The following is a 14637-nucleotide window of genomic DNA, read 5'->3' as shown; positions in this document are numbered from 1 at the left end:
ATTTGAACCGATTCCAAGCTTGAATACGTTTGATATAGTGAATCCGGTGAAAAGATTGATGTCTTCTACCTGGAGCAAATGCGTCAACAAAACGAAAAACACTTACGCAACCCGTAAGTTGAAACACAGTGACAGCTGAGGTGTGACTTCAGAGCCGCTAAGGTGCCATTCCGGAGCAGATAGACTCAACGAAAGGTGAAGGTGTGAGCGCACACCATACAGGGTGTTTCACGAAAGGTGGGCAAATTCGATATTGCGAAGGCTACGCGCCGCAAAAAAAAAAAAAAAAAGGCTTGTGTTTATTTGGTCCTGGGCCAGAGGACTACTTAGGAAAATGATGAAAGTCCGGGATAATTAGATTGTTAATTATTTTCGCATAGTTAACTTTCTTAATATTGTGCTTAGTTAAGGGCATGGTTTCAATTAGAAAATTGCTCAGCATCATCGAAAAACACTAAATCAACAAATTGCAGAATGACAGAAGGCACGCACATCATTTTACTGCTTTCTGAAAAACCGCGCAAATTCGGTGGGCTTTTGTTTGCAAACGGAGCGCATCTCGGCCCCGACGGCACCGCGCCCCGTGGAAAAATAGTGCAACCAGCCTCTTCTGCGTTGCGCGAAGACAGCGCAGTTTTGCCGGAATGCCAAAAATGGCCCGCGTCAATATGGAGCGCGGTCGACGGGGCGAATCCGCGAAGCATCGAACAAACAACTATTGCTGTAAAAAAAAAAAAAAAAAGGCGTTTGGCACACATGTGTCACCCGCGAGAACAAAAGTTGCAGTTCACTGAAACGTCGCTTTCGCATTCTATCGTTGCCTCGTTGTTCTCAATAAAAAAAAAAGTAATGTATGCTTGAACGCACACGTATCAGCGCACATGCGGCATATCGTACACATAGACACACACACACACAGGTCCCATAGAAACACGCACACGTCCCACCACACAGATTAAACACAGACACACACAAAAAAAGCACTCACGCGCACACACTCACTGACTCACACGCACAAAAACACACACACAACTCCTGCCGGTATATATGCGTTGCCTATAGGCTATAGGCAACGCATATATGTACACGCTTTACACGCGTGTCAGATTACAGCCGTCATTGCTGACATTCTCTTGTCTTATCATACACCGACCCCCTTAAACGGGCGTTGGCGAACCTCCACAAAGGCCAATGACGGGGAGAAGGACACAGTAGAATCTAAAATGGCAATAACCTGCCCTGCTATGGTAATGATGAAGTGAAGTAAACGAAATAAACGGAAACAAAAATGACCGCATCTTCACGTGGTGAATCATGTTGATTGGGGCGAAGCTCTGGTGGTGCTTGTCTGCGTAAACGGTGAGCCGCGCAGCATGCCGAGCCTTTCGTTCGTTTTCATCCATGTCAGAAAGGGAATGTATGGTATGGAACATGGGGTGCTATGTTGCGCTTTTTGCACTCCCAGGAGACTTGGAAGAGGGAAGTGACGTCAACGACACAGCAAATGCAGATTGGATGTTGACAGAAGAAAACGAAATCAACACCCAATCTGCGTTTGCTGTGTCGTTGACGTCACTTCCCTCTCCCTAGTCTCCTGGGAGTGCAAAAAGCGCAACATAGCCCCCATGGTTATATACGCATTTGGGAATTTGACCGCAGCGCCCTCTCGTCTATAAACGTTGAGCCAATGCATGCAAAGTTTAACGCGATTATATACGCATTTGACCGCAGCGCCCTCTCCTGTATAGACGTTGAGCGGCTACATGCAACGTTTCATCCATGACATCCCCAGCTCTTTAGTTACTACCACATCTCAGAGGCCCCTACTCGTCTCGCAGTCGTGGCCGAGTGGTTAAGGCGATGGACTATACTTCATTTCACTTTCTCTGCGAGCGAAGCCAAAGCTAGAAGCGCGAGACCAGCGCTTTTTGCGTTTCTCCCCAGCTCGCGCGCTCGAGCAAAGCCTGAACGCACGGAGCTTTCGTGCTCGCGCTTCAGCTTTGCGTTCGCTCGCACATAAGGTGAAACGAAGTATAGAAATCCATTGGGGTCTCGCCGTACAGGTTCGAATCCTCTCGACTGCGCAAACATCGCTTTTTTTTTTCATCCTTTTTTTTTCTTTTTTTGCCCTACGCGAGCGCCTGAGCACGTGAGCTCAAGAGCACGATCACGAGCACGAGCGCCAGCAAGATCGATGCGAGTCCGGGCGCTGGACGGACAAGGCTAGACCCTAAGGAGCTTCACCCCTAAAACTGAAGGGCGATTATGGCAACGCCCATGCACAGCTGCTGCTCAGGAAATGCTCACGCTCTCTGACACATGTGGTCGTCGCACTCGCTCCAGCCATCTCGAATAAAGCAAGGGCGCGCAGAACCCTCCCACCGCTCTCAACCGATGCAGCGAAACCTGGAAGCATGAGCGTAGAAAACGACACGTCCGTCACCAGGAACGGAGCTCTCGCCGATGCGACTGAAGACGTCGTGGTGACACTAGATGACATCGAGCGTCTCGCGGGCGCCAATCGACGCCCGGGCTTCTTGGACTACTACGACGGTGGTGCGGGCCAAAAGCAGACGCTTCTAGAGAACACGGCGGCGTTCATGAGGTGCGTACACACTAAACTTTTTTACACCCCTTAGGGGTGTAAAGCACTTGTCCCAGGACGAGCACCCTTTGAGGGTGCAAACGAGCACCCCTGTACCAAAGCACCCTATAGGGGTGTGAAGTGTATAGGGTGCTAGGTGCAATGGACCCCAATCCAAGGGTGCTGATGCTGATTTTAATGGGTGCTCGAGGATGATTCATTCTAATCGAAATAGACTTTTGTAAAACAAAACTTATCTTATTCACACAGATGATCTCGTTACAGATGAGCACTTAGCCAAGCCGACACTTTGTACAGGCAGGCTGGCACTAAAAGTGGACTATTATCTAAAATTAGTTGATTAACTTTTTCAATTACTGGTTCGACAGCTGTTTCGAACTTGAAGACAATCACCTCCTTAAACCAGTCATTTTTTTATAAATCCTGAAATGAGCACACAGGCCAAAAAAAAAAGAGAAAATATAATTTCACCAAAGGCAGCGGTAATGTAGCGCTCCAGAAAGTACTGTATCTCACAACCCGTTTTGTGTGCAAGAATCTTTCTCAATCGTTTTTCTAAGGTTAGTGCTCATCTCACGAAAAATAAGCTGGTCTAAGGTGACTGCCCCATTTTCACAATATGTGCTGGTGTCATCAAACCAGTCACTAAAAAGCTAATCCATGGATTTTATGCAATAAGTCCACTTTTAGCTGTCATCTTGCCTCTATAAAGTGTCTGCCAGGACCACTATAACTCAACTGTAAAAAGATAATTTGCATAAAACTGAAGTTTTATTTTACAAGAATCTGTTCCAATGAGAATGAATCACCCTGTATCTCAGCACCTGTCAAACTGGGTTCAGTATACCAGGTATGGCAACCAGAAAACCACGAAGTATGCAGACCAGATAAGTGATGAAATAAGGAGATGCAAAAGTACAGTGCCAGCATAGGACCTCGTTACAGAAACTGGATTCATTATTTGATATGTGTGCAATGCATCGGCACACATGCTACTTGAAGCAGCTGTGCCTAGATGCACTGTCCGATAATGAAGGCAAGATGTGCATGGCAGAAAAGGTAATATTTCAATGTGAAGCTTAACTTATGTGCAAACGGAAGTTACAGGAAAATCTTGCGTGATTTAAGTTTTAGTTCCCACAAAATTTGGAAGGAAAATAAAAAAAATATCCCAGAATTTGTTCCATGGCTAAAGCTTCTGAATTTATTAATTGCTCGATGGTCTTAATACTCATATACTAGAAAAGATCAGTGGGAGATATTCTCAAACATCATATTAAAGAAGGAGTCTGCCACCAATCTCAATGTGTCATTAAAAGTGTCCAATTGTCAAACTGCCAACACAGAAGTGTGATATGCATCACATGCATGATCAGCACTTGCTCATGCAAACTATGCAATGTGAGAAAGTGTATGGTACAAACATAAACAACAAGGAGCTTAGCTTGTTCAATCCCGATACTTGGTCCTTGCATCCCGCTCTGGCTCGTCGGTCATTTGCCTTGCATATGAGGTGGTTACGAGTTGTCATACTTGGTATGCCGTAGTACCTTTACACATTCGCCCAAGGCATGGCGAGTGGCATCAGCTGCATACAAACAGCATGTGATTAAGCTGCAAGTAAATAAAAGTTGTTATAAAATGAGAAACAAAAAACTGAAAGGAAAACTATATTAATAACTATTTATTGAGCTATTATGCCACCACAAAAAAATAATGAGGTATGTCCTCCACACACATATCAAAATACAATACTTGAGGCATTCCGTCAAATATCACAGCATATATAGGCCTAGATGCTAGTAAAAAATTGAGAAACAATTGGGGGGTTTGAGTCAATAAAAGCCAAATTAAATGAATACTCATTTATTGAACTATTATGTGAGCACAACAAAATAACCAGCTATGTCCTCCATACAAATAAGCAAATATATTTTCTTTAAATATCACAGCATAGGCTTAAGGTGCTAGTAAAAATAAGAAAAAAAAAACAAAAATCAATACAGATTACCTCAGTACATCACAATGGTTCTTGATAAAAATGACTATAACAGAAGAACAATCTAGATGCCTTCCGTTTCGAGTGTATACTTTTTGTTCCATTGCACATGCGACTTTCATTCAGGACCCTAAAGTTGCATAAAAATCAAGCTACACTTCTTTTAGTTTAGGACTTAAAACATTAAAACAAGCTACCATATTTTCCAGACTATAGTACACAATCCGTTGTATAATGCGCAAGGGTAAATTTCGGCTAAAAAGAAAAAGTATTTTCTTAGATAGTCTGCACTCGGTGTATAATCCTCGGGGAAAACTTCAGGCTGGAGAACTCCACAAACGGGATATCTGCGGATGAATGTCAGGGGGCTTTCTGTGATCCGCTCGTCAGCCAATCGCAGAGCTCCTCAAGATTAAGCTTGACCTGAGTTGGTTGCTTGCAGGCTCCCAAGCAAACATGTCAGATGCGAGGTATCGAAAGCCTGGGAAACAGACTGACAGTAGGAGGTTGTCTTGATTACTTTATCCCAGCGTAAAATATCTAAAACACGGCAATCTGGCCTAACCAGTTTTGTAATAATGAACAATCTCTGTACGATGTAAAATATCAACTTTTAGACATGCATAGTTTGTGCACTATAGTCTGGAAAGTATGGTACATTTATTTTAGTTTAGAGTTAGAAAGTTAAATGGGTGCTGGTACTGAAATTTGACTTCACAAAACAAGGCACCAGAAGCACACAGTGGGATGCTACAGACCCCAAAACACCACTCATGCAGCAGTATCTCAACTGGATGGGCATATTTTCGAAAAAGAGAAGAGGAGAATACAGATGTCGCAAGCTTTGTTCAATCATGCTCATATTTTCCAAAAAGTACTGCCATCCATTAGAGATACCGTCATATGAGTTATGTTCTAAGGTTTGCAGCATCCCACCTAGTGCTCCTGCCTGGTTTCGTGCCATCCAAATCTCGGTTCAGCATCCCTTTGGTACTAGAACGGTTGTTTGTCGGCCTCATTGATTTTACGCTCTTGCAACCTTGTTCAGGAATTTCATCACAACTGGCCTCGAAGTAGTGCTACTGAGCCCGACAAACAACCGTTCTAGAAGAGCAACTGTGTTTGCTGCCTTTTTCAAGTACTTATATTAAAAAGCCAGTAAGCCACCATGATGGCAGTGATGTCGTCCTGTGCATTCTTCACGGACAAAAACCGCTGCTTATCGACAGCGAGGTACAAAAAGTCAGCCCCCTCGGCGTCATTGCCAGAGTACACGACGCACGGCATTGCCGGGATGTCTTGCTCCTGTGTTAGCAAACAAAATCAATGCAATGTAAGGCAGGCACCATGCGTGATAGTCTTCTCTAAATCATCACAGTTAATATATTACTATCTACCAGCGAGCTAGTCCACTGTTATTTGCTATAGTCACTTGATCTATGTTAAATATGTAATACCCCCACCCCCTGCAGGCCTGATTACACTTGTGCAGAACGCAACTTAGACAAGTGGCAGTAAATCATGCTTTCCCAGCACTGAAAAATATGCAAGATCGTCAGTGCAACAGGGACACCTGCATTATCTCTGCGATTAGTAAAATTTCGGCAATGCTAGCCAGAAGTCTGGTTCCACATAGAGACGTAAACGTTGCTTTGGCTTGCTCATTGCAAAAAAGCCAGAATCAGTCAACAGGAGCCCAGATTCTCCTTGTATGATCTCCTGATCTGCAATTACTTCACCTCCCATGTACATTTTGGCCAAAATATTTTGCTTTAGATGGTTAGAAACCTTGTGGAAACTACTTTTGGCCATGATATTTCCAACCATCAGTGTGTCAGGAAAGACAGCCACTGGATCTTTTGTACCTTTCTAGAAGAGTGTGCCGTGCAGTGATTAGAAAGCTTGTTTGTCGAAGTTGTAGTCAAACATGTGAAGCAGTGCCATCAGCATCATATTGGCTCCCCTGAGACCATGCGACTTCTAAACATCACCTCCAACTGCATAACTTTGCTAAACTCTGATCTAGATGAAGGCTAAACTAGGTACAAGCATGGAACATGGCTCTATCTGTTGTGCAAGAAAGGTGCTAGTTTGTAATGTACTGCATTCTTGGCTGCCATTAAAAAAAAAGAAAATGGAAAACTTTAATAAGATGGTTACATTCACAATTGCATATGGGTGATTCCACGTCAGTTCATGCAATGGTGGTCCGGGTCATAATTTTATGATATTTTTGTTAAAAATATATATGAAAGCCATGTTCTTGGGAGGAACATTCCGCTATATATGAACGCCGTAACGTTTTTTTTCGCTGAGATATAAAATAGAGAAGCTCGAGGCGTGGAAATTGAGAATATTTCACTATGCTACTTTGCACAGTCGTCATTTTCTCATCGAAGCTTTCACGTTACCATAACTTTTTTAATAAATTTCACAAAAGATATACAACACATACCCAAAAAAGTAAAAATATCATTAACATATTTCTATGCAAACAAAAAAGTCAAACATGGCATAAAAACACGTTTTAGAGACATATTCACAATTTTTTTTGCAAATAAACTATCCTCTATAATACTTCACGAAACATATCAAAATGCGCGCCTTTGAATTATCTTTACGAATGTATAAAGATAATATGGGCCCATCCTTAATTGTCTTCTTGTTATTAACGCGGAAATGCGGCTGATTTCACAAAATGTGTCAAGATTGGGCGTCGATATTTAAAAAAACTCCATCTTTTATTTTTTTAAAACTCCCCTTGGCAGTTTGCAGTGACATGAACTAACCTGTGATGGCAAAACATTGAGTAACATATGACCTCCGAACGGGAAAAGCTGCGACAAACCTTCACTCGGAATGAGCCGACGTCTCTTTATAGCGGCTTTGCCGCATAACGTCCCCTTGATGGAAGCGTCAAAAGCTGGAAAGCGGGACTCTGTCGTAGAGAGCGGAAAGTCGTGCTGTTCCGAGCATTGCTTTATCGTTGTGTGACTATACCCCCCCCCCCCCCTTCCCCCGCCCTGCCCTCTTCTTCCCGCCCCTTAACATGAGCAAGAAACGCCTGCGAACGTCACTGCTTCCGGTAGTTAGTAATCGTAAGCACATCACATTGCCTTGAAACCCAAAGCTGTGAAGAGTCAGTTACGGCAAAATAAGGCGAGAGTAGTTGTAAGGAAAAATATGCATGTCAGTTGGTCAGGAAACATTTCAATCTAAACCCAGAGACGAGGAAAAACAAAAATAACGGACAGTGCGAAACGAACTATCAAACGCAGCTGAACTTATTCACAACAAGAACGACAATAAATGCATGTCCACGCGGAAAGAAATAAAATAGGGAAGATCAAGACATGCGACCGCAAAGACTTGACCGAACCTAACCAGACAAACTAAATCACTCCAAGGTTAAGGACAGCAACCCCCTTCCCCAACACACACACACACACACACACACACACACACGCACACGCACACACACACACACACACACACACGCGCGCGCGCGCGCGCACACGCACACACACACACGCACGCACACACACACACACACACACACACACACACACTACACTACACTACACTACACTACACTCCAACACCGAAAACCCCAAAAACATTACAATATAAAAAACTTTTAGAAAAGAAAAAAAAAAGAAAAAAAGACGGCTGACTATCGCTATGTTTACAGGAGACTCGGTGTCTTTGGTGCTCAATAAGTGGTACTACAAACAAACAACACCAGCTTAACCATGCGCGACGCACCGATTATATCTACAATGGAAGACAGAAGTTGATAACCACAATGACATTTTCTTTCCGAACTCTGACCGGATATTCGGAGCCGGGAGAGAGGAATTCAGAACCCCTCAAATAGGCGTTTGCGAGGAGGTTTGAAGTTCTGTCATTTACGAAGCGAGTAAGAGTCTAGTGTCAAATCGAACAGCCATGGCCCAACGATTCAGCACCGTGCGATTGTTCTGTGTGGACTATCTACGGAGACACAAGAAGAAAGTGTATAGCGATAAGCACCTCGTATCAATAGGGAGACTCAACAAAGTGCGGTTGGAAAAGCTACTGGCTCCACGGACAGTGAATGAATCTGACCTTTTATGCCAACATTGCTACAAATACCTCCAGAATGAGATTGCTTCTCCTCACAACGTGAGTACATCAGACTCTTCTTTCCGGGACTCTGATGAAGTTCTGGCTGAAGTGAGTCAAGAATTGTGTGCTGCTAGTCCGTCGGTAACTCCATTGAAACCACGTAAAACCATTAAAAAAAAAGGCGCGAAGCGTATTTGAAGAAAAAACAAGCTCAAGTGAGTTCTTCCATTAGAAGAAAGCTGTCAGACGTTTATGGCATGAAAACCGGCGAAGACAGTTGTGAGCACTGCGCGGAGTGGTTTGACGCATTCCGCGAAGCGCTAAAGGCCTGCAGTTCCCACCAGGAACGCAAGCTATTGTACACGCTTCTGCCACCAAGCATCTCGAAAAAAGAAATATTGCGTCTGGTGCCAGAAGCGACTGCCTACATGATTGATCAAACGTAAAAACTGAAGCGTAAAGGTGGTGTATGGGCCACGCCTGATCCCTACATGGGGAAAAAGGCGAATGCCGAAGACGTGAGAGTTGCACTTGAGTACTACACACGCGACGACCTCGCATGCTCTATTCAAAGCCCCAACAAAAAGGACGTCGTCAAAGCCATGATCAACGACAACAAGACCAAAGTCGTAAAAAGGTTTATGACCCGCTCTGTTAAGGAAACTTACCAGCTGTTTGGGAAGCACCATCCCCATCGAGAACTAGGCATCTCTAAGTTCTATTCCCTACGACCAAAATGGGTAAAAAAGAGTCCCGAGCATGAGGTGTGCGCTTGCATATGTTGCGTCAATTTTCAGTTGCTTTTAACGGCAATAACAAATGCCTCACAGGAGACATTTACTGAAGATGACTTCAAGCGCATCTACCTCTGCAGCCCTCCACAAAACGATTGCTTCCTGCGCCGTTGCGAAAAGTGCCCAAAAATGCAGAGCATCTCGCTGCAGTCGCTCCATCTCGACGAAGACGAAGAGATCTGTTACGCGTTATGGGACGCCGGCGAACTCGTCAAAAAGGTTATGGACACTTCTGCTTTCCTAAAGGAACTGGAGTCATGGAGCGAAAAGTATATGAGGCATTCTTACATCCGTGACCTTCAACGAAGCCTGATACGTGACACAAGAACCGCCTTACCACCCAAGGCAGTGATGTTCCACTTCGATTTTGCGGAAAATTGGACAGTCATCTTCCCAACCGAAGTGAAGAGTTTTCATTGGAAAAAAACTCAAGTGTCTCTCCTCACATGTGTGGTTACGTCCACGCAAGGCACGGAAAGCTTTGCCGTTGTCAGCGATGACACGATACATGACACAGCTCACGCTCTTCTAGCCACAAAAGCCATAGAAGAGTATGTTGATGAACATTACCCGCTCTTTTCTGAAATAATTTTTGTATCAGACGGAGCGGCGGCGCATTTCAAGAATCGCTTCCAATTGCACGAATTATCTCGGAAGCCGTACTCTTTGGCAAGATGGATCCTTTCAGCCACTGGACATGGGAAAAGCGCTTGTGATGGAGTAGGTGGTGTTCTTAAACACCACGCAACGCTCACCAACTTGAGATCTTCGCTCAACTCAACGATTGTCACCGCTAAAGACTTTGTGGAAGTGCTGCGTGAAAAAGTAACAAATGTCTGAATGTTCCACCTGTCTGCGGAACGGGTTCGAGAGTTTCGTGTGGTGAAGCAAGTAGAGTGGGCCACCGTAAAACCTGTGAGAGGAATCCAGGCATCTCATCTGTGGAAGTCATCATATGCCGAGAGGCCGGATGTATACATGGCCACTTGCGTAACTGAGAGTTTTAAGCTTAGGTATGCATAGTTAGCGAATTTGCAGAGTGGGGCCATTTTGTTTTTGTGAATTGTAAACTAAGTAATGGTATTCCAGCCTAAAGTACATTTTCGTGTCAGTTATACTAACCCCTTCTGAAAAAAAGAATTTGAAAAATATAAAATGCATGCCATAACTAACGCTCAAAATATTTGGCGCTGTGCGGCAAAGCCGCTATGACGAAGACGTCGGCTCGCTCCGAGTGAAGCTGTGTCGTAGCTTTTCCCGTTTGAAGGTCATATGTTACTCAATGTTTTGCCATCACAAGTTAGTTCAAGTCACTGCAAAGTGCCAAGGAAAGTTTAAAAAAAATAAAAGATGGAGTTTTTGAAATATTGACGCCCAATCTTGCCACATTTCGAGAAATCAGCTGCATTTCCGCATTAATAACAAGAAGACAATTAAGGGTAGACATATTATCTCTATACATTCGTAAAGACTATTTATAGGCGCGCATTTTGATATGTTTTGTGAAGTATTATGACAAATGGTTCATTTGCAAAGAAAATTGTGAATATGTCTCTGAAACGCGTTTTTATGCCATGTTTGATAGTTTTGTTTGCATAGAAATAATTTATTGATATTTTTACTTTTTTGTGTATGTGTTGTATATCTTTTGTAAAATGCATTAAAAAAGTTATGGTGACGTGAAAGCTTTGATGAGAAAATGACGACTGCGCAAAGTAGCATAGTGAAATCTTCTCGATTTCCACACCACGAGCTTCTCCATTTTATATCTCAGCGAAAATATTTGTTACGGCATTCATATATAGCTTAATGTTCCTCCCAAGAACATGGCTTTCATATATATTTTTAACAAAAATATCAAAATTATGACCCGGACCATCATTGCATGAACTGACGTGGAATCACCCATATGTGCCCCAATGTTGCCTAAACATTTGCTTAGAAAGATTGTGCGAAGGGAGTTCATAAAAGCGCTAGGTTACATTTTGCAACCTATGCTAGAAAGGATAGTTGAGAGCTTACCTCCTCTCCAACAAACAGATGTGACAGTGCCATGGTTTCCTTGACATTGTAAACCACGATCATCGTAGCCGCTACTGCCAAGATGTCTGAAAAATAGTAGCACCGTTCCAGTATAAGGTTAGTAGAAATTCTCTACAGGTTTTATGCTCTTGGCGCCGTGGAGGGCTCGCCTTCCACGGCGCTTGCCTACATGATTTGCAAGGTCAATCGAAGTTGGAGCTTCGGGCACTAAAAGGAGTGTGGAGCTGGATGCAGTGCTGTACAAGCATACTTCTTGTAAGCGTTAAGCGCACTAGCGAAGACTCTTGGCTCTAGCCGATATCAGGGGCAGCAGAAGACGACCAAGACCATGCTAATGTTCCGAGCATGCCTACTTACAGCGCCCGGCGAGTCGAAGGCACAGATTGGCGAGCATTTGTTGCATTAGTCCCATAACCACCTGTTGCACAAAATTAAGGAGCTTGGTTCTAAGCAAAGTTTCCTGCGATCACACAGGTGTAATCGCAGCCACTGCACAGCTGTGACTGCTCAAGTGCGCCTTTACTGCTCAAGTGCGCCTTTACTGCTGAGAGCTACTGTGGTGCACCCCCTGTTCCACCGCTTCATGGCGGGTGTGTTGATGATTTGATGTTTTCGTTGCTTTCAGATGTTCCTTGTTTATCTGCAATATTAAATAAAAAGTACCTTAATAAATAACTGGAGCAGCTCCCTGATTATAATATTAATTTTGCTTTAAAAAAGACATAGCGGGTCTGACCCATCGTAGTTGCTTCATGAGGCATCGCCAATGCGTCGCAAGTCACGTGCATTCGGCATTATGTGACGCCACTGCAGCACAAGCTGGTTCTGCCTTGTTCAATTAAAACATAATGCACTAGTAACATAATTCTCTCCTTATTGCCTAGGTTGCCCAAACCACCAATACAGGGATTCTAAGGATTCTTTTTATCTGAAGAAGCTGAAATGGAAGGTCATAAATAGCGACAAAAAAAAAAGCTCCTTCATCGTCTTTTGCCCAGTACAAACTGACATGTCTAGCTAATTGCTTCAGGGAGCCCAACGACGTCACAACGCACAAAATGAAAGCAACTGCATGGCAACTCCATCGGTAGTGGATTATTCTTTCCGTCTTGTTTTTCTGTATTATTGTTCTGTCATGTGTGCATTCAATTTTGTTATCCTCTGCCTGCATTCCTCCAGGGCAATTTCTCGGCCACTAATACATATTATAGATTTTTGGATCCAATTAATTTGAAGGATATGAACTCCAGCTTTCCCAGTGGCACAGAAGCATTGCCAGCGCCTGTCCTACTCAAAAGATAACGAAAGCCCATCCTTTCTCCGCTTCCCCCCCCCCCCCCCCCTCCCCAAAGTCTTCCATTTTGCTGGGGCCTCTTCTTCCCCATCCCCCTCATACAGCATTTTGTCATGGGTGCCGCCGAATCAAGATTTTGGTTACGTGCCTGGCTTGCTCCCATTTTTATGTTTGTTCATCACTGTAGGATTTAACTGTAAGCACAGTGTTAATGCAGAGTAAAAAATAGCAGCATACTCTTGTTGGCTAGTGCTGATGACTGGGCCAGTTGGTAGACAATTATTAAAAATAAATTGTGAAGAATATGGGAACAGAGCATACGGACATGGCACAGCACTGTGTTCATCTCCTCCTCCTTGTCTGTGCGACTCCCATTCTTTGTTTCTAATAATAATTCATTTTTAATGATTTTCTGTTTGGTATCATCTGTATGGGGGTTCACTGTAACGACCCACCTGCCATTGCATTCACTCGTCACCCTGTACTGTGCTCGCCGGTGTGCCGCAGGGCAGTGTGCTTGGCCCTACACTTTTCTCGTTGTACATAAACAACATCACCGATGGACTGAAATCTAAGGCAACACTGTACGCAGACGACCTCTCTCTGATACAACCAGGAATCTCTAAGGACGCAGTCACCTCCCTTCAAAACGACCTCGATACCTGTTACAGGTGGTCCGTAACACACAGCCTCCCACTAAACCCTACAAAATGCCTTAGCATGACAGTCAGCCTGTCCTTGGCTCAGCCCTCACACTCCCCACCCCTTGCAATAGGTGGCACCGAACTCTCTCGTGTCACTCACACAAAACTGCTCGGAGTCGCATTCGATGAGCGCCTCGATTTTAGTCGCCACATCCAGGGAACTGCTTCACGTGCGAGGCGGACACTGGGTTTCGTCACCCAAATTACGCGCGGCATGCCAGCCGCACCACTCAGGCACCTATACACGTCGCTGGTACTCCCGCAGCTGGAATTCTGTTCTGCTATCTGGGACCCCCCCTCAACAAAGCATAAGAAATCTCTCGAGTCCATACAGCGGAGGGCAGCCCTTACGCTGTACGGACGAGATTCCCCCTCGTCGCACCACACTGTCGCCAGAGATATTTCCACTACCAGACTCCTGCAGTACGCCCAGTGGCGGACTCTGCAACACCGCAGAGACGTAGCCTCGATCAGGCTCTTCTGCCTAATGATGGGTGCTGGCCACCCTGACGTGCCTTCCCCACCTCGCCTCAACAAGCGAACTGGCCGACTACAACCTCCACTGTCGCGAACTTTGCGCCACAAGACATCGTGCCTAATGCGTGCTGCAGAAATTTGGAGGTCACTCCCACACCACCTCACGGAGTCAATCCCCTGCAACCGAGACGACATCCGCGAGTTGTGTAGAACAGTTACTCGGACAATAGCATAATCACCGGTGTGTGTGTGTGTGTGTGTGTGCGTGTGCGTGTGCGTGTGCGTGTGCGTGCGTGCGTGCGTGCGTGCGTGCGTGTGTGCGTGCGTGTGTGTGTGTGTGTGTGTGTGTGTGCGTGCGTGCGTGCGTGCGTGCGTGCGTGCGTGTGTGTGTGTGTGTGTGTGTGTGTGAAAAAACATGTTTTTTTTTGTTTTTTTTTTTGTCTAGACTAGTTTTTATAAGAACTAAAATAGTCCTCATAGCGCCGTCCGGTTGGTGAAAGGGGCACAATATGTGTATGGGCGCACGCCTTTCCCTCCTCACCTGCACACCGAACGGCACCACAAACTTTTAAGTGCAATAAAGTACTATCACTATCACATCGTGCAGCGGTTCG

At 44.6% G+C, this 14637-nt stretch overlaps 1 protein-coding gene across 1 annotated transcript; it reads left to right on the top strand.

Annotated features, from left to right (window-relative positions):
* Positions 1-2414: 2414 nt before the first annotated feature.
* LOC120836357 lies at positions 2415-14258 on the top strand. Its single transcript, XM_040205181.3, has 2 exons — positions 2415-2556; positions 13435-14258. Exons 1-2 carry the CDS (start codon positions 2415-2417, stop codon positions 14256-14258), a joined length of 966 nt encoding a protein of 321 aa, XP_040061115.1.
* The last annotated feature ends 379 nt before the right edge of the window (positions 14259-14637 follow it).

This window comes from Ixodes scapularis, unplaced genomic scaffold (genome assembly GCF_016920785.2).
Source record: "Ixodes scapularis isolate PalLabHiFi unplaced genomic scaffold, ASM1692078v2 PGA_scaffold1__304_contigs__length_218370807, whole genome shotgun sequence".
Classification (NCBI taxonomy): domain Eukaryota; kingdom Metazoa; phylum Arthropoda; class Arachnida; order Ixodida; family Ixodidae; genus Ixodes; species Ixodes scapularis.
The sequence above is the reverse complement of the archived record's forward strand: the minus strand, read 5'-3'. Positions and strand labels throughout refer to the sequence as shown.

Coding starts and splice junctions, on each gene's coding strand:
- LOC120836357 (XM_040205181.3), top strand. CDS start 2,415: ATGAGCGTAGAAAACGACACGTCCGTCACCAGGAACGGAGCTCTCGCC. Junction 2,557..13,434: donor CTTGGACTACTACGACGGTG/GTGCGGGCCAAA, acceptor CACTGTACGCAG/ACGACCTCTCTCTGATACAA.